At 43.9% G+C, this 25,600-nt stretch overlaps 1 protein-coding gene across 2 annotated transcripts in view; it reads right to left on the minus strand.

Annotated features, from left to right (window-relative positions):
* The window catches only part of LOC126475354 (thymidine kinase 2, mitochondrial-like), a 135,411-nt gene extending 110,717 nt beyond the window's left edge, over positions 1-24,694 (minus strand). The window contains exons 1-2 of one of the 2 annotated variants that reach the window (XM_050103166.1): positions 24,645-24,667; positions 24,493-24,578 (exon numbers count right to left, since the gene is read on the minus strand). In XM_050103166.1, the coding sequence (XP_049959123.1) occupies positions 24,493-24,497 (5 nt within the window). In that variant the 5' untranslated portion in view covers positions 24,498-24,578; positions 24,645-24,667. Of the gene's footprint in view, positions 1-24,157 lie in introns of both variants that reach the window. The other variant, XM_050103167.1, reaches the window with a different exon arrangement.
* Positions 24,695-25,600: the final 906 nt, after the last annotated feature.

Here is a 25,600-nt window from a genome sequence, read left to right on the forward strand (position 1 = left end):
AAAAGCAGTTCTAAAGCTACAGAGTGGTTTGAACAAAAAGATAAGACTTTAAAAATGACACCAGAACATGACACCATATTGTTCGAGAATCTACTGCAACTTATGGTTTTTGAAATGACTCTATAAAGGATAAAAATGGCAAATTTCTGATCCTAAAACATGAACAAGCTGCCCAATGAATTGAGTACTTCACAGAAATATTAAACAAGCGAATTCACTTAATGCTCACAGCTTTGGAAATGGGGCAAAAAGGCAGGAGATAATGGTAAGAGCAGGTGATAAAGAAGTAGAGGTGCTCGCTGCAATCACAACACTTAAAAACAATAAAGCAGCTATTGTGAATAAAATCTCATCAAAAATGGTGAATTATGTAGATGTTGATTTAATTAATTACCTTACTACACTTTGCCATACCTGTTGGCAAACAAGGTGAGTCCCAAAAGATTGAAGGTGTGACATTATTGCTGAACTACTAAGTAAGGATGGTTGGTTGGTTGATTGGAGACTAAGGGATTAATCAATGAGGTCATCAGTTCCTCAATCTAGCAGCAGTTCATCCAGAATTAGCAATGCCTGTGAAGTACATGTTCTAATGAAAGTACATAGGAGCAGAAAGACTGAGACACTGAAGGCAATACTGATGCCAGAGCTGAGCTGGTACATAATTGGGAGAAATGCCCCATATTATATCTAAACTCCGCCAACCCGGTCGAGGGTGAAGACTGTTACAGAGCAGTGAATGTCTTCTAGTTGGCAGATTCGGAACATTAAAAGTGAGAAAGCTAAAAATGTAATGGGCATTAGTTAGACGAACAACAGCAGAAACAAGAGGAGAGAAATAGGTAAGGCAGCAGGTGGGCTGTCCCTGTGGCTCTGCATGTGATAGGAGTCATCCCACCCACAGCTGTCTCACCTCTGCTTGATTTAGTCACGGTACTAAAGAGCAGCTACAATTCAACGAAGCGCTACCTCTAAAATAGAAAATAGGGTGCAGCAGAAAAGGAGACAAATCACATATAAAAGCAAGCAGAGTAGGAGATGGATGAAAGAGTAAGCTGGTCAAAGAGATAGGGTCAGGGGTCCTTCAGACACAGCATGCAGTGGGGAATACACAACTCCAACCATCTCATCCCTGCCCTGTATGTAGCTTAAATCTTATATCTGAAAATAAAAACCACTTCCATGGAGAAAGTAGGGCTCCAGTTCAACCATTCACGAATCATCTGAGAGTAAATACAAAGAATTAGGAAGGCTTACTTAGCATAGAGGGATAGATGAAGTGGGAATTCCACCAAGATATGAGTTATAATCTATATGCATCCACAACAACATTGTGGGGGTAGCTTGTTACATAAAACAAATTATGGGTTAGTATGGTATCGCCAATGTGGAGGTGACATAGGATGGTAGGTTCCTTTCAGGAAGAAAAGAAGTAAGAGTGCATGCAGCAGTAGTCCCCTCGATAGCAAGGAGTTTATTGCAGGGAGCAGTAGCCAAACAGATGTCATCCGATCTTAGAGTGAGCAAAGATCTTATTTGCTGCTGCCAAGCCACACCTGGAATTGGCCAAGTGAATGGAAGAAAAGTAACTGTTCCTCTATCCAAATAGTTGGCCAGTTCATTGATACCCTTATGGCTTGGGACCTAGAGAAAGACAACTGAGCAGACAGCATGACTAGATTCAGTGAGAAGGGCCAAATAGCAGAAACCATGGTGTGTCAAGAGTAACATCAGTCAGTGGCCTGAAGACTGCTCACTGAGGCTATACATATTAAAACACAGTGAAGGGCAGCTCATTTAATAAAGTGAAGTGCAAAATCAATGGCAGTCAGGTCTGCTGTAAACACATTACATGTTTCTGGCAACAAATGGAGTTTCTGACTAACAGGGAATGTAACAGCATCTCTCACCTTATCAACAGTTTTAGATCTGTCAGTGCAAAAGTTGGTAGCACACTGAAACTCCTGAAGAATTGAACATAACAAATATGAAAGGTCATGGGGGTGACAGACTTTCGGATCTTGAAATACAGGGTGTCCCACTCAAACCTCTCTGACCACAGCATATACAACAATGAAAAATGCAACTCATTGTAGAGCATCTCAAAGAATTTTTTATTTATCATCAATACACCTCTACATGTGAACCATTTGTAGCACGAAGAATATCGAGTCTATATTCAATTTTTTGCCAAGTTCTTTGTACCATTTTGTCCATTATTGTTGCAATCGCATTGGTGGTACGATGTCGCAACATAGAAATATCGTCCACTTTGGTCACATACATACAGTCCTTCACAAATCTCCATATGAAGAAATCAAGTGGCGCAATGTCGGGTGAACGTGGTGGCCAGGCAATAGGTCCTTCACATTCGATCCTACGACTGGGAAATTTCCTATCCTGGAACTTGGGAACAGCCGTTGACCAATGTGGCGGAGCTCCATCTTATTGAAAAATGATATTGGGTTGCAAGTCTTATATCTTAGGGTACACAAACTGCTCCAATATGTCTAGATACACTGACCCATTCACTGTTTGTTCTGCAAAGAAGAACATTCCAACAATCCTGTCATGGATTAGCCCGCACCAGACGTTTAGTTTAGGGCTATCACGAACATGTTCAACGACACTGTGTAATTTTGCGAACCCCAAAGCTGAACATTGTGCCTATTAACCCTTCCTGATAGATGAAAGTTTGCCTCATCTGAGAATAAAGATCTTTCCAGAAAGCTGGCATCCATATCAATATGCTGCAGTATATCCACAGCCAATTGTTGCTGGCGTGGTTTTTCATTCGGTGTCAGATGTTGCAAAATTTGGACTTTGTAAGCACACATACGAAGACGCTGGTGAACTACATGATGCAATGTTGATCGAGGTACATCAAGTTGCCTAGATGCTTGACAAATTGACTTACATGGGCTTCTGAGAAACTCTTGTCTGATGTCCTGCACTGTCTCTTCTGAAACTCCATAACATGCACCACCAGAATGTTTCAGAACACTTCCTGTTGCCAGAAACTTCCTATGCCATTCCATAATTGTTTTCACATCAGGTGGATCACATTCATACACATGACGATAATTTCTCTGCACAGTAATTGTTTCTGCAAATCACACTACTGCTTGCACGCGCTGCTGTAGAGTCGCCATTTTCATTTCATGTGACTATGCTGCACTCTGTCGATGATACTTGGCACTTCTGATGTGGGAATATAAATTCTTTGAGATGCTCTACAATGTGGTGCATTCTTCATTGTCATATCTACTGTGGTTTTTCTCTACTGGTCCTTGAAATCAGGGCTGTTTGAGTGGGACACCCTGTAGATTGGTCCTAATTCGTGGCATGGGTATCATGGGGATGGGCGTCACGAGAAAACATGGGGAGCACACTCAATGGAGGAGAGGCAGAGGTCCTGGCAGAGGGCTACAAGGCGCATTCCAACTGGTAGTCTCACCCAAGGGCAAGGTATCAGCGGGTCAACACCTCTTGTGTGCAAAGAGAATGAGATACATCAAGTTGGTTCCATTGGAACTGAGGATGTAAGATCCCTGCTTCGACAGGCACTGTCTATGGGATTAGTCCGCAAGGTGTCAGTGGCCACAAGAACTCCACGATGATGGACTGGGTCTAAGAATGTCAAAGACGGACAGACAGCTCAGCACTACACCTATCCACAATAGTCCAGTCAGAATGGAACCAGGACCTGGTAAATACAGAGAAGAGTACTACAATCCGCACTCCAAGAGATATGTGCAAGGAAGCAAAGAGTGTTAAGTTTCTGCATGCAACTAGTCTTTAGTTGATGAATATGGGCAGTTAAGTCACAATACACACACACAACTTGCACACACGTCTGCAGTCTCAGAGACCTGAGACCACACTGCGAACGGCAGCACCAGTGCACGATGGGATTGGTGACTGGGTGGGGGTAAGGAGAAGGCTGAGGCGGGGAGGGGGAGGGATAGTATGGTGGGAGTGGCGGACAGTCAAGTGTTGCAGTTTAGACAGAGGGCAGGAGAGAAGGTGCAGAGGGGGGAGGGGGTAAGTAGCAGAAAGGAGAGAAATAAAAGAAATTAAAAGACTGGGTGTGGTGGTGAAATGACGGCTTTGTAGTGCTGGAATGGAAACAGGGAGGGGGCTGGATAGGTGAGGACAGTGACTAACGAAGGTTGAGGCCAGGAGGGTTACGGGAACGTAGATTGTACTGCAGGGAAGTTCCCACCTGCACAATTCACGGGCAGTTAAGTCAGGTTTTATCACAAAGAAGGCCCAAAAAATGGGACTGTGCAACAAGTTCCATGTGCTGGATACCCAAGTAGAATTCTAGGTCATAATGGACCATCATACGATTTTGCAGGAGAGGATTGGAAACGATGAGGAAGGATCTACTCTGAGGATTGTCAGATGGCATCTTGGAACTGGTGTTGAGCCAAGGCTACAGAGTGGTGGCTGTACCAGATGAAAAAGTTGATGACATACAGTGCAGGGCTGACCTATGGCCTGTCAGAGGTCACTAGCCCTTTGATGGCAACACTCGGGACACAGACCTGTGGGATGCCATTCTCTTGGACCTGTGGAGAGAATAGTGAAGCACCAGCAAGAACCTGTAACAACCGGTGGGATAAAAGCTGACAAATACAAATTGGTAGGGAGCCTCAAAAGCCCCAATCATGGAAGGTAAATAAAATGTGATGGCACAAGCAGTGTCATATACCTTATGTAGGTCAGAAAAGACTGCAGTGAGATGCTGATGTTTAGAAATGGTCTCTTACATTGCTGTTTTCACTGGACTAGATGGTCATTTGTTTATCACCCCTCCAAAAAACGACACAGACAGGGGGACAAACGGCCAAGATACTCAAGAACTCTGCAGGCACCATCCTGACAAGCAGTTTGCAGAGCATGGTGGTGAGGCTAATTGAGCAGTAGGTGTTGAGAGACATAGGGTTTTTGCCCAGCTTAAAGTCACATATGGTTGAAGACCCCTACTAATGTAGTCTTTCAGTAACATTCAGGTGTTGGATCATCTGGATATGAACTGAGTCAGGGCCTGGGGCCTTACTATGAGATGAGGCAACAGCTTGAAGGAAGGATATCACTTGAAATGTTCCAGGGCTCTTTGGCGATCCTGAACAGCTACTAAAATATCTTTGTTCCACCATGGCATCAGCTGGTGGTGGAATAGACCTTTAGTAAGGCAAAAAGCAGTTCCAGAAACATGGGTGATCGCTTTGGGAGACATCTTGCACAATCCTGTTGATGAGTCTGAAGGGGGAGGTGGAAGGGAGGCAAGCATCAGAGGTATAAAATTGCCAGTTGATTTTTCTAAACACCCAATGTGGTAGTCAGTCCATCTGGCGGTGGAAACAAAGTGACAAAATCTCTGGTAAGTGGTCACTGTCACAAAGATTGTAATGTAGTGACCAATGCAGTGAAGTCACGAAACTGGTGGGAAAAGATTGTTGAGTAGATAGCTGAGAAGGATCCATGGACAGCACTGAAGTGTGTAAGAGTACCATCACTAAGGTGACAAAGATCATGGTCGGTAAGATGTTGGCCATATAGAAGGCCTCACCAGACACTGTGGTGCTCCCCCACAGGAAGTGTTGCACAGCAGAGACACAGATCACTGTTAGTATGATGCTGGTCAAGTAGAAGGTCCCAAAGGGGCCGGGGGGGGGGGGGGGGGGGGGGGGAGAATTGTTGGATTCAGATGGTCAGTTCTTCTAAGTAAGTGGCCTACCTGGAGATCTGAAAACACTGCAAATGATGACTGTTGAGGTCATTCGTACTCTCAACATTATTGCTTCCAACATGATATGAAGGGGAGTTCAATCACTGACTGCATTAGTGTGAACCAGATACCCTCACAGGGCCAGCTTGGTTCCAACAGAATGCATGATGACCAGGGAGTGTGGTGAATGGTTATCAGTCAAAGATATTTCTTGCAGAGCAATGTAAATTGCAGAAGAGGAGGAAATAAAGCGTTGCCGTCCCAGCATGTAATGGTAATATCCATTACAGTTCCACTGAACTATCAGATTGCAGGTGTGCACAGTAGGCACGAAGAGGACACAACCCATGACCACTGCTTGGTACTGTTGCAGGTGGAACCACATTAATGTGTGTTGGTTCAGAATCCTACGGCATGGGGATACCTGGTGCCTCTAGGGTAGCCTTGTATTGTTTCTTCTTCTTCTTCTCCTCCTCCTCCTCCGCAGCCTTTCATGGCCCCACAAACATGGGGTGGATGAACAGCATGCAGCCCTGAGACTCCTTCAGCCAATGGCTGGTGTTTGGCCTCTGTTCTGTGGGTTTCTGGGGACAGGGGTCCTGAGAAAGAGCCCTATCACAGGAAGATGCTGGAGGAGGATGCTGCTCCAGCAGCTGGGTGAGGGAAGTGGTGCTGTAAGACTCACAAGAAAGGAGGGTGGTGTGAGACTGGTTTTGAAAAAATTGGGATGCAAGAGTGATGGCTGCAAATTTTGTATAATTGGACATCAAATCACCAGGATGTAGGTGTTCATCCCTTTTACATGCCTCAGTATATAAGTATGAATAGGTTTATATCCCTGTGTTTCACTTAATTTCTTGAAGACTGGGAAAACCAATGAACTTGGAATATGGTCATTTGTGAAATTGACACTCAAATGTGGGTGTTCACAAGGATCACCTCGTGGAGTGATTGGCTGCAGTTACCACAGCTTGGGTCTGCCTTGCAGCAGGATGACATACGACAAAAGCGCAAGCATTGGAAGCACCTCATGGGCAGTGGGACGTAAGATTCCACATCACACCTGTACATCATGACTAACTTTTTCTGGTATGACATTTACCTTCAGAGGCTAGGATAAAGGTGCCTGAATCTATTCTATTATCCCTGAGACCTTTTCAGATGTTTCGGACAGAATGCATGCCTCTGCACTCACAATTAGCCCTAGCTTCTCGTCTGTTAGAAGAGTAATGTCTTTGTGGAAAATGATGCGTTAGACCAAATTCAAAGTCTTGTATAGGCCAATGGTCACTGGTATGTCACCAAATGTTCATATGCTTAAAGAGCTGTAGACTGTGCAGCAGACGGCTTTAATCAGTTGTGGTCCATAGTACTTTCAGACCAACAACTCAAGTTTTCAAAATTTATCTTTAATATGTTCCACCAATTAGAGTACATACTAAGTTTTGGATAATTTTTTTAGCTCCTAGAGGTCTGGCATGTCCCTCTTCCAATCGGGTGCCCAGGGTAGGGGGAATCAGTATGGTTACAGCTATCTGGAATGAAAAATGAAATTTCTGTACCTGTCTGATGGGGTGGCCAGATCAGAATGGCCATTGTTCTGATGTAATTTAATATGTTTCATGTGCAAAACATCCACTCTGATGCCACTTACTCTAATCAAGAGCTCTCCCCATGGATGCTTCCTACACAGAGCAAAGACCCTTTGGCATGATGGTTGTTGCAGGGAGTCCTGATGCCCTAGGAACAACGGCCTGTACTCCTTCGCATGCATGGCAGTCTAGCATCTCAGGCTCAGCTGTGGTGTTTCTGTGTTGTCAGTGGGCTCAACCAAAATGGTACATCCCACCCCATTAAATTGGTTACCATGTTGGCTTTGAAGCTCAAATAAGAGCCTACACAGGCATTGCGCACAGATGACCTTTAACAATGGATGCATTAGGTGCTATTACACATTAAGTCCACACTACAGAAACATTTGGAAGTGATGGTCAAACCCAGAAGGAGACCACAAATTACTTTAGCCAAAAGGTGGTGAACGAAAGAATATTCCAAGAAAGGAAGGCAGAATCTAGGGAAGAGCTGGATCAACATAAAGGCTGCCACCATGAGAAACAGAGCAATGGAAGGAAGGATAGTCAGATATCTACAACTATATCTATACTCTTGCTTGGCAGAAAGTACATCCCACCATACCTGTTATTAAAGTTTCTTCCCATTCCATTCACGTATGGAGCATGGGAAGAATGACTGATTAAATGCCTCTGTGTGTGCTGTAATTAATCTAATCTTGTCCTCACAATCCTTATGTGAGTGATAAGTAGGGAGTTGTAGTCTATTACTAGAGTCATCTTTTAAAGCTGGTTCTTGAAACTTTGTAAGTAGGCTTTCTCAGGATAGATTATTTATATCTTCAAGAGTCTGCCAGTTCTGTTTCTTCAGCATCTCTGTGGCATTCTCCAATGGGTCAAACAAACCTGTAATCATTTGTGCTGTCCTTGTCCTCCTCTGTGTACATTCAGTATTCCCGTTGGTCCTATCTGGTACGGGTCTCACAAATTTCAGCAGAATTCCAGAACAGGACACATAAGTGACCTGTAAGCAATCTCCTTTGTAGATTGATTTGCATTTTCCCAGTAATCTACTAACAAATCATGACTGAGCATATGCGATCACATTCCATTTCAAATCCCTACAAAATGCCACACCCATATATTTGTAGGAGTTGGCTACTTCCAAATGTGGCTCATTGATATTATAGTCACAGGCTACTAAACTTTTTTTTTCCTTTTGTCGATGCACAGTTTTACACTCCTGAACATTTAAAGCAATATGCCAAATTTTGCACTACTTTGGAATCTTGTCAAGATCTGACTGAATATTTATGCCACTTCTTTCAGACAGTGTGTCGTTATAGATACCTGAACCACTATGGAAAATCTGAGGTTACTATTAATACTGTCTGTGAGTCATTAATATACGACATGAGCAGCAAGGATCCCAATACACTTCCCTGGGAATTACTTCTACATTTGATGATGACTCTCCACCCACGATAATATGCTGCATCACTCAAATCTAGTCACAAGCTTTGATACCCCATAAGATCGGATTTTTGACAACAAGCATAGATATGGTACAGAGTCAAACACTTTTTGGAAATCAAGAAATACTGCATTTACCTGACTGCCTTGATCCAAAACTTTCAGCATGTCACGTGAGAAAAGAGCGGGTTGGGTTTTGCATGATCGATGTTTTTGGAATCCACGCTGCTTGGCGTGGAGCAGGTCATTCTGTTTGATATACTTCATAATGTTTGAAATCAGGAGATGTTATAAGATTCTAAAACAAATCTACATCAAAGATACTGGACAGTAGTTTTGTGGATCACTTCTGCTACCTTTCTTGTTTTCTTCCAACTACAGGGTCACTGTTTTTGTTCGAAAGATCTATGATAAATTACAGCAACTTCGGTATAGAATCTAGTACGGATCTCATTGGACCCTGGAGCTCTATTTCGTTTTAATTATTTCACAGCTGTTTCTCAATACTTGTCTCACTCATCTTTTCAGTGGTATGAGGATTACATTGGGGCAATTCTCCTGGTTTTCCTATTCAAAGGAACATTTGAAAATGGAGTTTAGTACTTCAGCTTTTGCTTTGCTACCCTCGATTTCAGTTCCTGTCCCATTCATGAGTGACTTGACACAAACTTTTGTGCCACTAACAACCGGTGCATACAACCACAATTTCTTTGGTTTTCGTGAAAGGTCGGTTGACAATATTCTTCTATGGCAGCCACTGAAGATTTCACACATTGCTGCCTTGACAGCCAAATGCATTTCATTCAGAACTCTCAATATATAACACTATGCTTTGTTTTACACCTACTATGCACTAGTCTCTGTTTCTTTAGATGTTTCTTTACAGTGACCGCATACAGTGGACGGTCCCTTCCATTAGGAACCGTTGACATTACAGCACAGGAAATTTTTTTTTTTTTTTTTTTTTTTTTTTTTTTGGTTGGGTTTAAGGGCGCTCAACTGCTGAGGTCATTAGCGCCCAGTCACTGTTGTTAGAGCACATGGAATCTGTTAAAACTCAAGGGGATGGGGGGACACCAGAAGGACCTGACAAAGATGCAGATAAAATAAGTAAAAAGGTTAAATGTCTTTGGACAAGCCAGTTAAAGTTATAAAACGCAGAATACGAGCAGCTGCTCGAGCGTCATCAGCTAAAACATCCGGTAAAGTAGATGGCAGGGACAGGACAACACGAAATTGACTAAAACGGGGACACGACAATAAAACATGGCGCACTGTTAATTCCTGACCACAAGGGCACTGCGGGGCCGGGTCACCGGAGAGCAGGTAGCGGTGGCTAAACCGGCAATGCCCAATCCGCAACCTGGTCAGAAGGACCTCCTCGCGCCGAGATGGTCGGGAGGATGTTGTCCAAGCAGTTGGGAGCGGTTTTACTGCCCGGAGCTTGTTTCCTCGGAGGGATGACCAAGCATCCCACCACAACGACACAAGCCTCTTACATACATCCCCACGAACGTCAGATGACGGGACACAGTGGGAGGCTGGCCGAGGCAGGAGGACGGCTGCAGCATCCGAAGCCTCATTCCCAGGCACTCCTACATGTCCGGGAACCCACAGAAAGCTGACAGAACCACCATTATCAGCGAAAGAATGGAGGGACTGCTGTATCCGTTGAATCAAGGGATGGACCGGATAGGGAGCTCCAAGGCTCTGAATAGCACTGAGTGAGTCAGAGCAGAGTACGTACGATGAATGGCGGTGGCGGCGGGCATACTGAATGGCCTGATGGAGAGCAAAAAGCTCAGCCGTAAAGCTCGAACATTGGTCGAGGAGCCGGTATTTAAAGGTGGCGGCCCCGACGACAAAGGCACAGCCGACACCATCGCCAGTTTTGGAGCCATCGGTGTAAATAAAGGTGTGACCGGCAAGGCGAGCACGAAGTTCGACAAACCGTGAGCAATACACTGCAGCCGGAGTACCCTCCTTTGGGAGTGAGCTGAGGTCGAGATAAATATGACCCGGAGCCTGGAGCCAAGGTGGTGTCGGGCTCTCACCCTCTCTGAAGGTGGTAGGGAAGGCAAAATCCAATTGTCGAAGCAGGCGACGGAAGCGGACTCCGGGGGGGCAGCAGGGCAGACACATACAACCCGTACTGACGGTCGAGAGAATCGGCGAAGAAGGACTTGTAAGAGGGGTGGTCGGGCATAGACAACAGCCGGCAGGCATACCGACACAGCAGTACGTCGCGCCGGTAGGTCAATGGTAATTCGGCAGCTTCAGCATAAAGACTCTCGACAGGACTAGTGTAGAAGGCTCCGGTCGCAAGACGTATCCCCCGATGGTGGATGGAGTTGAGCCGGCGTAAGAGGGATGGCCGAGCGGACGAGTAGACGAAGCTCCCATAATCCAGCTTCGACCGGACTATGGACTGATACAAGCGAAGCAGGACAGTACGATCCGCTCCCCAAGATGAACCGCTAAGAACTCTGAGGACATTAAGGGAACGTGTACAACGGGCCGCCAAATAAGAGACATGTGGAGACCAACACAGTTTCCTGTCCAACGTGAGCCCTAGAAACTTAGTTGTGTCAACGAATGGGAGAACAACAGGACCGAGATGTAAGGATGGCGGAAGGAACGCTTTATATCGCCAAAAGTTGATACAAACCGTCTTCTCTTCAGAGAACCGGAAGCCATTTGCCACGCTCCATGAGTAGAGGTTGTCTAGACAACGCTGAAGGCAGCGCTCCAGGAGGCATGTTCTCTGGGCACTGCAGTAGATCGCGAAGTTATCGACAAAGAGAGAGCCTGAGACATTAGGTGGAATGCAATCCATAATTGGATTGATCGCGATGGCAAAAAGGGCTACGCTCAAGACGGAGCCCTGAGGCACTCCGTTCTCCTGGAGGAAGACGTCGGACAATACGGAACCCACACGTACCCTAAACTTTCGATCCGTTAAAAAGGAATCAATAAAAAGGGGCAGGCGACCGCGTAGGCCCCACCTGTGCATAGTGCGGAGGATACCTCCTCTCCAACAGGTATCATAAGCCTTCTCCAAGTCGAAGAACACGGCTACCGTTTGGCGCCTTCGCAAAAAGTTGTTCATGATGAATGTCGACAAGGTCACAAGGTGGTCAACAGCGGAGCGGCGGCGACGAAAGCCGCATTGGACATTAGTAAGTAGTCGTCGAGATTCAAGAATCCAGACTAACCGAGCATTAACCATGCGCTCCATCACCTTACAGACACAACTTGTAAGAGAAATGGGGTGGTAACTAGAAGGAAGGTGTCTATCCTTCCCGGGTTTGGGTATAGGAATAACAACAGCGTCACGCCAATGCCTGGGGACTTGACCGTCGGTCCAGACGCGATTGTAGGTACGAAGAAGGAAGCTTTTGCCCACCGGAGAAAGGTGTGCCAGCATCTGAACGTGAATGGCATCTGGCCCCGGAGCAGAGGATCGGGACAGTGCAAGCGCACGTTCGAGTTCCCGCATAGTAAAGGGGGCATTATAGGTTTCTAGATTCAGCGAGTGGAAGGAAGGTCGCCGAGCCTCTTCTGCCTCTTTCCTGGGAAGGAAGGCAGGGTGGTAATGGGCGGAGCTTGAAACCTCCGCGAAAAAGCGGCCAAAGGCGTTGGAGACAGCCACAGGATCAACAAGGACCTCATTACCTGAGGTCAGGCCAGGTACCGAGGAATGGGCCTTAATGCCCGACAGCCGGCGCAGGCTACCCCAAACGACGGAAGAGGAAGTAAAACTGTTAAAGGAGCTGGTGAAAGAGGCCCAACAAGCTTGTTTGCTGTCTTTGATGATTCTACGGCATTGCGCTCGGAGTCATTTGTATTCAATACAATTCGCCAATGTAGGATGGTGGCGAAAGGTGCATAAAGCACGTTGTTGAGCACGGATAGCGTCCCTACAAGCCTCGTTCCACCAGGGGACGGAAACGCGACGTGAAGAAGAAGTAGTACGAGGAATGGAACGTTTGGCAGCATTGATAATAACAGCCGTGAGGTATTCGACCTGACTGTCACAACTGGGAAAATCGTGGTCCGGAAAGGTCGCCAGGGAGGAGTAAAGTCCCCAGTCAGCTTTCAGTATGTTCCAGCTCGAAGGACATGGGGATGGGGTGTGGTGCAGGAGACAAACGACACAGGGGAAGTGGTCGCTCGAATAGGTGTCAGAAAGGAGATACCACTCGAACCGACAGGCAAGAGTGGTAGAACAGATCGAGAGGTCCAAGTGGGAGTAGGTATGAGTAGAGTCCGAGAGGAAAGTCGGGGCGCCGGTATTGAGGCAGACAAGATTGAGATGGTTGAAGACATCCGCCAAGAGTGAGCCTCTTGGACAGGATGCAGGAGAGCCCCAAAGGGGATGATGGGTATTGAAGTCGCCAAACAATAAGAACGGCAGGGGAAGCTGAACGATCAGGTGCATCATGTCAGCCCGACTAACAGCAGATGACGGTGGAGTGTAGATGGTACAAACTGAAAAAGTAAACGCAGAAAGAGTAATGCGGACAGCTATTGCTTGGAGTGGGGTGGTCAATGGGATGGGATGGTAATAGACATCGTCCCGAACGAGCAACATGACCCCACCATGAGCTGGGATACCGTCCACAGGGGTGAGGTCATACCGCTCCGAGGTATAGTGGGTAAAGGCAATACGGTCAGTCGGGCGCAACTTGGTTTCCTGGAGACCAAGGACGAGCGGACAGTGCAGGCGGAGGAGCAGTTGTAATTCCTCCCGATTAGATCGAATACCTCTTATGTTCCAATGAAACAATGCCATCGCTAGTCAAAAAGTTGGTGGAACGAGACGGGGGAAGAGCTGGTCACCTCGACGGCCACGGAGGGCCAGGTTGCGAGGGAACAATGCTACAACCGACGGGAGGCGGATCCGGTTCCATCGACTCGTCGCCAGCTGCGGCCGCTGTCCCTGATTGTGTAGGAGGGGCCGCATCATTTGCCGACGAAAGGCTGGCGGAGCGCCTGGCAGCAGAGCGTCCCGGCGAAACTGAGGACGGCCGGGAGCAGCGACTCACGGATGAAGCGTCAGACGAAACGCGCCGGGGTGGAGAGGGGGATAGAGACTTCTTCTTGGAGGCCTTCTTGGAAGGCCGAGGAGGCACAGGGATGGTGGGCTGGACCCGAAGAAGGTCCTCACGCGCGGGGTCCGTTTTGGAACGCCGGACCTCGGAAGCTGGGGTCCGGAACGTTTCCCCGATGGACGCCTGAGAAGAGGATCGCTTCTCAGGTGGCGTGGGGGGAGGAGGAGGAGGAAGGGTGGCCCCTGGGGCAGAGGGGGTGGGGGCCACGGGGGAGGAGGATTTGGAAGGGACGGATTTGGGAGGCGGAGGCAGAGCCCCCTGATGGGCGGAGGAGGCGGAGGGCGGACAGGATAGGGGTGAGGATACCGCGGAAGGAGTGGACACAACTGAGGCAAACGAAGTGGTCAATGGCACGGGATGAAGGCGGTCATATTTGTTCCTGGCCTCAGAATTAGAGAGCCGATCCAAAGTTTTAATTTCTTGTATCTTCTTCTCCTTCTGATAGGCGGGGCAGTCTGAGGATCTAGGCGAGTGGATGCCAGGACAATTAATGCACCGAGGTGGTGGGGTGCATGTATGTTCCTCACGAAGAGGACGTCCACAATCGCCACAAAGGGGCTCAGCCTCACACCGTGACGACATGTGCCCAAAGCGCAAACACCTAAAACAGCGCATAGGAGGCGGGACGTAAGGTCGCATGTCGCACCGGTAGCACATCACCTTGACCTTCTCCGGGAGAACGTCTCCCTCGAAGGCGAGGATAAAGGCCCCGGTGTCGATGCGACGGTCTTTGGGGCCGCGCTGGACTCGCCGGACGAAATGCACGCCGCGGCGCTCCAGGTTGGCCCTGAGCTCCTCATCAGATTGTAGCAGGAGGTCACGATGAAAAATAACCCCCTGCGTCCTATTTAGTGCCAGATGTGGGACAATGGATACTGGGATGTCCCCTAGGCGGTCGCACGCCTGGAGCGCCGCCGACTGTGTGGCGGAGGTGGTCTTGATAAGAACGGACCCGGATCGCATCTTGCTGAGAGCCTCGATTTCCCCGAAGACGTCCTCAATGTGCTGAACAAAGAACATGGGCTTGGAGGTGGCGAACGTCCCCCCATCGGTTCGAGAACAGACCAAATAGTGGGGGAAGTACTTCGCCCCAAGCCGGCGGGCCTGTCCCTCCTCCCATGGAGTGGCCAAGGGGGAAAGGGCAGGAGAACCAGAACTAGAAACGGTACCTTTTCTTTTAAAAGACTCGGCCGCAGAGCGACCTGATACGTGTTGACGTTTCATCTGCGAAACGTCCGCCCCGATACCACCCACTCCGACCAGGGGCTCTCCCCACGGGCGCCACCCAGCCGCAGCAAGGGCCACCTGGCAGGATGACCATTGCCGGGAGTCCTGATGCCCCAAGGAGACGGGCATCTACTCCTTGGCCGACGTGGGGAGGGTGCAGCTCAGGTATCGGCAGTACGATCCCTGTGTTGTCAGGGGGCTACAACCTAGACGGTACATGACGACCCCACCACAACGGGCTGGCTAGCGTGCTGGATTTCTGGTGCCATGGAAAGTCCATCATGATCGCTGGTGCAGATGGAGATGCATTATGGGCGTAACTTGGACAACCCATCAGGCGTTTAGGCCCAATTTGAGGAATAGTGGGTATGATTACAACGCCGGTGCAATGCTGAGTGCCAAGGTCTTAGTGCACTTAGGACCAGTGGTACACCATGTAAGGTGTCCTTCCCCAAAAGGCTCGTACTTCTGTAGAATTTTGAAAAATGGAGGTCAAACCCCAAGGGGGACCATCACATAAAAGGCCGAAATGGTTGAAACTCCTTTTAGTCGCCTCTTACGACAGGCGGGAATACCTCGGGCCTATTCTTACCCCGGACCCGCAGGGGGGACAGCACAGGAAAGGAAGGAGGTGCTGCAATAGCCTGTGACCCCATGCTTGCTACGCATTTACTCATGAAAGAGTTGTGATCTCCCTGAAGCACGCATAAGCAACGATATTTAACCACATGTAAAAATTGGAGAGTTATCACCATTTTCTCAGGACAAGGTAATGTTTGTCTTGTTGTTCTAAAAAGGATTCAAGAAACACCAGTTAGTCAGCTATGAGAACAAGCCATATTATTTTTTTCCTGGCAGAAACACAATGACCGGTTCTCTATGAGTAAAAATACGAGGGTGGTTTGAAAAGTTCTCAGAACAGAACAGAAAAAAATACTTACATCACTGAAACCTTTTTTATTTTTTAATGTAGTCGCCTTGTAGATTAATGCAATTGGTCCAACGATGTTCCAGTGCCTTGATCCCATCTCGAAAATGAGTTTCTTCCAGGCCTGCAAAATAGTTGTCAACTCTGGCTATCAATCCTTCGTTTGAAGTGAATCTACGCACACCAAGAAAAATTTTCAGTTTTGGGAAGAGACAGAGCCATATCAGTTGAGTAAGGTGTTTGTGGCAACAATTCATATCTTAGTTCGTGTGATTTTGCCATGGAAATGGCACATGTGTGTGGACATTGTCTTGAAGAAAGATGACTTTCTTCCTTGCTAAACCTGGCCTTTTTCACATATCTTTTGTTGAAATTTGTCCAGGAGGTTAGCATAGTATTCTCCAGTAATTACTTGCCCAGGGTGGAGATAATCTACAAACAGAATCCTTTTTGCATCCCAGAACACTGATGCCATGCCCTTTCCCACTTAGGTTGGTGGCGGAGAATCAGCATGTTTCCAATGCTTTGACTGTTGTTTTGTCTCTGGGGTATAGTAATGCACCCAAGTTTCATCTGTGGTCACAAACAAGTGCAAAAAATCTTGTTCATTTCTCCAAAAACAGGCCAAAAATTGTTCTCATATGTCCATTCTCATGGGTTTTTGATCCAGTGTCAAGAGTCGCGGCACCCATCTTGCAGATAATTTTTTTTCATTTCTATTTCTTCTGTTAAAATGTGATATACCCTTTCAGATGACATCTGGCAAGCATGAGCAATTTCACACACTTTCAATCGGCGATCCTCCATGACAATTTTGTGCATTTTTGCAATCATTTCTGGAGGACTGACACATCTAGGCTGACCACTGCATGGAGCATCATCTAAGCTCTTCTGACCAAATTTAAATTCATTTGTTCCCTTTGCAACAGGAAGGAGCTCAGTGTATTCTGGAAATGGCCATGAATGTCCTTTGCTTTCATACCTTTCTTTATGAAGTACTTAATCACTGCTCGAATCTTGATTTTTTTTTCCATCTTTGCAAATCACTGTGCAGGAACAACAGAGCCACATCACCACCACAAGTCTCTTCCAAGAGCATTGACATGGCACATGTTTACAGGCAACAGTCCAATGAATATCACGTGAACAACTCGTTGTGCTAGTGCTGACCTGGTGTTTCTGAGAACTTTTCAAACCACCCTCATAAATGGTGATAACACAAAGTGCATAAAAAGTAGAAATGTGCTTACTCAAATTCTAGTGCACCAGAAAGTTCTACAAGATGTTGACTGATATGAGCAATTTCACACACTTTCAATCGGCGATCCTCCATGACAATTTTGTGCACTTTTGCAATCATTTCTGGAGGACTGACACACCTAGGCTGACCACTGCATGGAGCATCATCTAAGCTCTTCTGACCAAATTTAAATTCATTTGTTCCCTTTGCAACAGGAAAGCCTTGGCAGCCTTATCTGTAGTAATGGAGATGTAGCTGCAGATATCAGAAGCAGAATCGGGAAAGTTTCTGCAATCTGCAAACGAAAGGGATCCATGTGGCAGCTGGACTGTTAAGTTTGTCACAAAGTTTCAGCTGTAATCCTCTGTCATCCTTATGCACCATAAACACAGGTGAGACCTGGAAAATATAAGTAAAATCAGCAACCAAGCATAATGTTTCTGACTAATGATGCTTGAAGTGACTCCTGAAGATCAGTTATCACGACCACAGTTCAGATGATGAAGTGCAGAGAAGTAGTAGTCTACACCACCCGCACAAAATCATTGCTGAAAGAAGACTGAACTTGTGGGGCATGTTCTATGCACGAAAGAATCCCCAAATCAGTACTGTTGTGAAAACCAATGAATGGATACAGAAGTAGAGGAACATCTCATAATACCTCAAAATGAACTTTTGCAAAGGATTTTCAATGCATGGACATGTATTGAGAGGAAGCTAACAGTCTGGCAGATAAGAGGAAGCTAATAGTCTAACAGATAAGAGTTCAGTGGAAGAACCTTGTTGCTTTATATGTTGCTTAGTGTTGGAGGGACTAAATCATAGTAAGGAAGTCTCACTATTTGAATAATTTCCTTTATCTCGCAAAGCTGGTAGGAATTCCTATTTTGTTGTTTGTTATCAGGCATACTCCTACATTATCCCTATTTGATTTTGCGCTGATCTCACTGTACTGACTTAACCAAAGTTCTACTCTTGCTGCCACAGTACTTCACTAACACTCACTATATCTAACTTCAACCTATTTATTTCCACAAAATTTGGTTTGTAGGACCATCTGCAACTGAAAAGCATAATTGATTCAATTAAAGAGGTTTGCTTCAGCTGTACTAATGAGTTATTCAATTCACCACCATTTTCAGGAGGGTGGAAATATAATTTAATATGTCTGGAAAAACAAGACACACACATCATGTGCACCTATATCACTTCACACTTCTGTTCCTCTGGCACAGGCTGTTGCTCAGTGCTTATTGGTGTCCATAGTGTGTATCTGCCTGAGGGTGGGCAGTGGGATTACATCATTTGTTTTCTGGTTCCTTTTTCCTTCATCCTACTGTCCAAACGTTATGCTTTAAGTCTGTTTTATTATTAGACCCTCTCCTCTTTTTTCTAGTTTTGCGTAAGATGCAGTGGCTTGGAGCCTTTAAATTGGCTGGCCCACCTGTATGTTATGCATTACCAAGTACAATAAATGAGTCATCTCGTTTCATTAGTCTGTTCTCCTGGTTTTTCTCCTTCTGTGTGTTACAATTGCTTATATACCTGAAGTTGGAATCTGAATTTCCTGGAAACAGTTGTGTATTGAATAAATTGTTGGTACAACTGAATTGTGTCTCTTCAAAACAATTACTGTCCATTTCTGTATTTAAATTCTCTAACCCTCCGATCTGATCCACCCTCCGACTTGTAGAATGCCAGTTTTACTTTACCTTAGGACAACACCCTCTTGAGTACATCCCACTTGGAGATCAGAGTGGGGGAGGAGCTATTTTACTGCTGGAATATTTTACCCCAAGAGGATATCAACATCATCATCATTAACCCATACAGCAGAGCTGCATGAACTTGGGACATACATCTTCCTATTGCATCTGTAAGGATTTAATCATATTTCAAAAATAAGCCTATCTTGTTAACAATTCTAGTGACACTTGTCATATGAGCAAGCTGCCTTAAAAAAGTCTAACACGGTCTCTTCTGTAGGCACTTTCCAAAGTACAATGTAGATTTAATACAAAATAATGTCTTTTGAAATGTTAAAGCTTCGTTTTTTGACATGTTCAATCACAAATCCTCAAACTTACAAAGTGGGTCTTTTGAGGCCAACAATTCAACCAAATGGGAATACAGACTGTTGGAAAGATGCTCTTTATTTCATCTCCAAACCTGCAGTTTTCTTAATTCTAGTTACAAATTGTTTTTGGTAAGGTTCTGTATACCAGTAAAAACAAGTTGTCAACATGTGAGGTTTTTCACAGTGAAATCTGTTGTTAAGTAAAGACCATTCTGAATAACTCTCTTAAAAAACTTGGTATTTTCACAAATATTCCACATAGCAAATTATACTTCTTAAAGTCCTTTGTAATAACCATTATTTCTCTCTACACACACACACACACACACACACACACACACAGAAAAGCAAGAACATAACACTAGGACCAAAAACAAGTTTAAGTGATTGCCATTAGTACAGAAAGGAGAAAGTTAAGTAGGTACAACCTACCAGAGCACAGTAAATGCCATGCAGATAATGTAGTGGAGCTTAAACATTTAATCAAAAGAAATTTCTATCCAAGAACTCCAATCTAAGTGTATCTTTACAGAAACTGTTAAATTTAATGTACAGTCAGAATTAGCACTGTAATACAAACAAGCAGTGTTGTTTCACTGTATTGCTCTTAAATGTACATTCCTGACTTCTCTCCACATCACAGAGACCATTCTCTGTGGGATCCATGGAATATGATTAATGCAATGTAAAAAACAAAAGCAAGTTGGCTGTAGCTATATAGCAAACAGCTTTACTTGGGATACCTACCAGCAAATTTTTTTTAGTCAAGTCAGGAGCAAAGAAAAAAATTTTCTAAAAATTATCAAACAAGTGATGCCTCAACAGTAAGTTTCATAGCTGTTACCAGATGTATTATAATGGGTGATCAGCTGACCATATACTTTCTCATACAAGGAATTTAGTTAGCTAGCTAGTTAGTTTCATGTTCCATTGATGATTTTTACAATTAACTCTAATGATGTGAAATGAGTCATTTCACATTCATGATAACATTTCATGTGTAAATATGGCTAGATGCTGACTATTATTAACATTTATTTTTATTTTTGTAGTACTGTTATGAGTTAGTAATTCTTATCCGCCACCTTTCACCACTTCCCACATTGTAAAAATAGAAATTCTTCTGTGGAATAAAAGGTGTTGTCAAGGAGAAACTTCCAGTTTGTTTTCAAATTTAACTTTGCTGCCTGTCAGACATTTTGTATCATTGGGGAAGTGACCAAAAATTTTGGTGGCAGCATTGTGCATCCCATTTGTGTTATAGAAAACTTTAATGTGAAGCAATGAATGTCTGTTTTTCTTCTGGTATTGTAATTAAGTACATTGTTGTTCCTTTTGAACTGCAGTGTATTATTTGCAATAAACATCACGAGGGAATAAATATACTGAGGCAGTAGTCCCTAACGCCTTAAACAGATGTCAATCTGATGAGTGTGGGTGAACATCATGGGGTTGGGTTCTTTGGGGAAGGAGACCAGACATCGAGGTCATTGGTCTCATCGGATTGGGGAAGGACGGGGAAGGAAGTCGGCCGTGCCCTTTCAAAGGAACCATCCCGGCATTTGCCTGGAGCGATTAGGGAAATCACGGAAAATCTAAATCAGGATGGCCGGACGCGGGATTGAACCGTCGTCCTCCCAAATGCGAGTCCAGTGTCTAACCACTGCGCCACCTCGCTTGGTATAGGTGAACATCATTATTCTTATGGAAAATTTTTGAGCAAGGAGCACGTCATTTTTTATAGTCAAGTTACTCCAGAACATTGCCGAATGAAAATATGTCAGCTTACTAATTTCTCTCTCCCCAAGATTTGCAATGATTTGAAGAGCAAATGTGGCTTGAATTGAGTTGTTTGAGGAGTTCCAAAATTTTTTTTTTCCAGTTTAAATTCTCATCCTTATTGACACCTAATTTTTTTTAAAGTTCCGCCTAGATATTATTTCCTCATGATGTGCTACACATATCATTGGTGTCATGACTCTATATGCACAGAACTGAATGTCACACCTTTCTGAAACTGAGCGATTTCTCACAGTCAAAAGAATCTCCCCTGCTTACATTGGTTGTATTATTAAGTACAACTTTTTGCATTATTTTAGTCAGACATTACATTATCACTGGTTGCCTATACAATCAACTCCATAAAATCTGTTTATCCAGGAGAACAGTGTGGTTTACATAGTCAAGTTCCTGAGCTAGGTTACAGGAAATACCAACAGAACACACAGAGGCATTCAATCATTCTTCCCACACCCCATGAGTGAATGGAACAGGAAGAAATCGTAATAATTATTGCAATGGGACATACCCTCTGCCATACACCTCTCAGTGGTTTACAGAGTACGGATATAGATTAGTTATTTAGTGCTTGCAAAATCTGGTGGACTGTGTAAATAGCATTCTCAGTTGAGCAGCTCTCCTGAAATACGAACGGTGATTTACTGAGAATATTATTGTTGCTGTGGGGGGGGATACTGTTCTTGAAAACATGACATTTTAAGAAATTTTGGCAATCAGTGTTGGTTGTGAAAAGGGTTGGTAGTTATTTATTTTGCTCATGTAAACTATCTTATAAGAGGTTTAGAACGGCATATTCCAATCTCTCTAGAAACATGCCTTGAGTTAGTGATGCATTACATATGTTAGAAAAGCTAGGCTCATATATAGGAACAAGTCTTTAGTACTCTGGTGGAAAGACCACTAAATCTAGATGACTTATTTTTGACAGAATATCAATTTTCTTAATTTCAGAAAGAGAAATGGACAAGACATCCACATGACTGAATTCTGTGCATGTTGTTTGTTCAACATGCTCTTGACTGCTGTCTTGAAATGTTCATCTCCATATTTACTACTACATTTCAGACATGATTATTAAATATATATGCTAATCATAACTATTTATAGCCTTTCCATTTAAATTAATAGTGATGTTATTCTGTTCTATGAGTTCTTGTCCTGTCTCTCATTTTATAAGATTCCATAAAATATTAAGTCTGTTGTTGGAATTACAGAATTTTGAAAGTACACATGTCCTTCAATTTTTAATAACTTTTCTAAGTAATTTTGAGTAGTTTCTGTAGTGTGCAACTACTGCAGGATCTTCACTTGTTCTTGCCAGCAGATACAATGGAAATACGGAAGTGTCCGATCCCGCCCGTCTGCTTTGACCCATGACGTCACAAATATGGCGGAAACAAAAACAAACACACACACTTTCCACAAGAAGCCTAATGACATTAACAGGACAAGCGTTGGAAATGGGGTGTTTTGGGTCGGGGGCAAACTAAATATAAACAAATTTAGATGCCTTGCGTAGCTACAACGTGTAAGTGAAGACAGCCATGCATGAATACCCACCCACCTCCCCAGGGGTCGTAACCCCTGCAACCCACAGAAGATAAAGATGCTTCAGTAGCTGATTAGTGTTTTTTGTCTTTTTTTTTAAAAAAAAAAAAAATCTCACGAGATAGAACGAACAGATCAGAAAGATAAATATAATAAACTAAAACAGAAATTGGAGGAAACAGATAATTAAAATGAGTAATAAGTGTTCTTAAATTAAAAAAAAAAAAAAAAAAAAAAAAAAAAAAAAAAATATCTCACGAGATAGAACGAACAGATCAGAAAAGTAAATAAAATAAGATGAAAGAGAACTGGAGACAGCCACACTCAAACCAAACCCCGCGCCGTCATGACGTCACACACGACAACACCCTTACGTCACGGGTCAAAGCCGACGCGTGGGATCGGCCGCTTCTGTCGACCCGATACAATTCCCTTTTCCTTGCACAAGACACTTTAATCCCACTAGTCATCCATGGCTGTTTATGTTGACTGCCACACAGTTAGTGAGGGATCTTTCATCACTAGGCCACACCAGACACACACAGTTATGTCAGAAGCTGCGCTGTGCCTGCTGGCACCACACAGTATAAGATGTGCGGCTCTACTGTGGCCACTAGCAGGCCCATGGCAGTCAATGCGTTATTGTCTATTCCAGTAATTTATGTGGAAAATTATTTTCAAATGCTGAAATAAATTTATCATGGAACAGATTAAATTTTATGTCAGCTTTCAGTTCATTAAAAATTTCACCCCAGGTCATCATTTGTAAATTATTCTTAAAAATGTTTGTTCTGGAATCATTAACTACTGAGGAGTATCTATAACTAGGCAGTATCTTATTTATTCTAACTAACTAACTGTGCAATATGATCAGAGTTAGCATTTGTCACTGGGTATGCAGACATTTCCTTGCTTTGAGCTTCATTGAAGATAACTATCAATCCTGCTGCCTTGATCCACCTGTGTTAGGAAGTTAATAATTAAGGGCAAACTACATGACGCAAATAAGGTTTCCAGATCACTTTTCCTATCAGAATCCTTTAGAAAAATCTACAATGAAATCACTACAGGCCATTAACTACTTGCTGCTGTCAGACATAACATAGTAAGGAATCCAACTATTTTTCAACATTTATTCACACACACACACACACACACACACACACACACACACATTCTATGTAATGATCTCTACAAAATCTACTTATCCCAATTTAATTTTATGTGTGTTTTTTTATGTGTGAGACTACTTTTCCAATATTAGTCCTACATGAGTAGGTTGCTAGAGTGTAATTTTTTACATTTAATTTCTCTAACTCTGGTTATGTGGTGCTCAGATAGGCATGAGGTGTATCTTTCCAGTGAACTCTAAATTTTCCAAACAGACCAGAAGCCCTTCTACCTTATTCGTCTAATATTCTGACGAAGTAAGTTAACCTTACTTTTATGCGATTTCAGAGGTGGTCCAGCATAACACAACACTAAGAAAATCTTGCTTTTCAAACAGTATAACTCCAATAAAGGATATCTTTACTTGTATGTCAGTCAATAACGCTGTGAACGCTGTAAATTAAACCTAATGCTTCTTCTTCGTGCTTGCGTTTTTGTTTTTTTTTAATTTTAATAAAACCACGTCATGTCCTCAATAAATGACGTCTATTTCACTACCACCCACCACTTCATTAAGTCTGCTGTAATTTTTGGCATCGCCTATTTAAGCCGGTCGGCTACATCTAAATATTGTACGTATGTTCAGTATGAGAATTTTCTGCTATACCTCATGACGTTTCAGAAAATTCATTTTCATTATAGTTTACTTCCCATGTTTCCACATCACACTACTGACACAGTACTACCGTGTGAGTATTTACAAGTTCTACCAACGTACACTACACACAGTCAAACACTAAACGGTTCAACGCTGTTTGTCTGTTTACTGTTATGTTTTCATGTGCTGTGTTTTACGCTGCTACTTACACTCGAAATGACTGAATCGGACATGGTCGACCAATATAGTCGCCCGAAATTACGGGATCAAACTGATCGATTGTTTACAGACAGTGAATAAAGATCGACAATAACTATAGCGCGGGATAATAAAAACTGTGAGCAAATGACGTATTTCAGCAAATAGTTTGTTGTTATCTTGTACTGTTTGTACAGTTAGATTCTTTGATAAATCGTAATAGAGCACATGTCATGTTGACAGCGTAAATTTTCGCAATACGTTGGAAAACATCGACTGGCATCATTGTAAGAAATTTTAGTATTCCGCCACTGTGACTTCGTTGTTACCGATATCCATTGTATTTACTGAGCTTCCTGTATGAGCCTTGTAATGCGTAACGAATTAAGTGACGACTTGTAGTCGTAAAGGTGGTTCATGCTTTGTTTGCAGTCTCAATAGTTCACTCAACGGAGACCAACGAAAGGGTGAATAGAGGAAAAAATTCGTGTAGTCGCAAATTTTGTAAAGTGTTAATGGTGAGTCCCACGAACGATACACTAAAAAATCCCCACCTGTGAGCTGTGTTTGGGGGGGGGGGGCGTTTCAAGGTCACCTTTTCTCTTGAATAACTCGAAAACAGAGGCTTCTAGATAAAATGTTTCCCAGTACAAAATTAGTCTGCATTAAAAAAAAAAAGGTCTAGTTAATTTTTCTCTGTAAACAATAGTTTATGCATTATAGAGAACGAAAAAAATGATTAAAAATAGTGTTTCAATGGTATAAAAATAATGTTTGTTGCTAAATGAAGTTGATAAAAACTAAACATTAAGCGACAGACCATGTCTACGTATAGTAAAGCCATATTAAGGGATAAATTGTGTTCTGGGGATGTGGCTGATGGCCGCGGGAGAAGCGGAGGTGGAGGGTAGAACTGTGG

This window comes from Schistocerca serialis, chromosome 4 (assembly GCF_023864345.2).
Source record: "Schistocerca serialis cubense isolate TAMUIC-IGC-003099 chromosome 4, iqSchSeri2.2, whole genome shotgun sequence".
Taxonomy (NCBI): Eukaryota; Metazoa; Arthropoda; class Insecta; order Orthoptera; family Acrididae; genus Schistocerca; species Schistocerca serialis.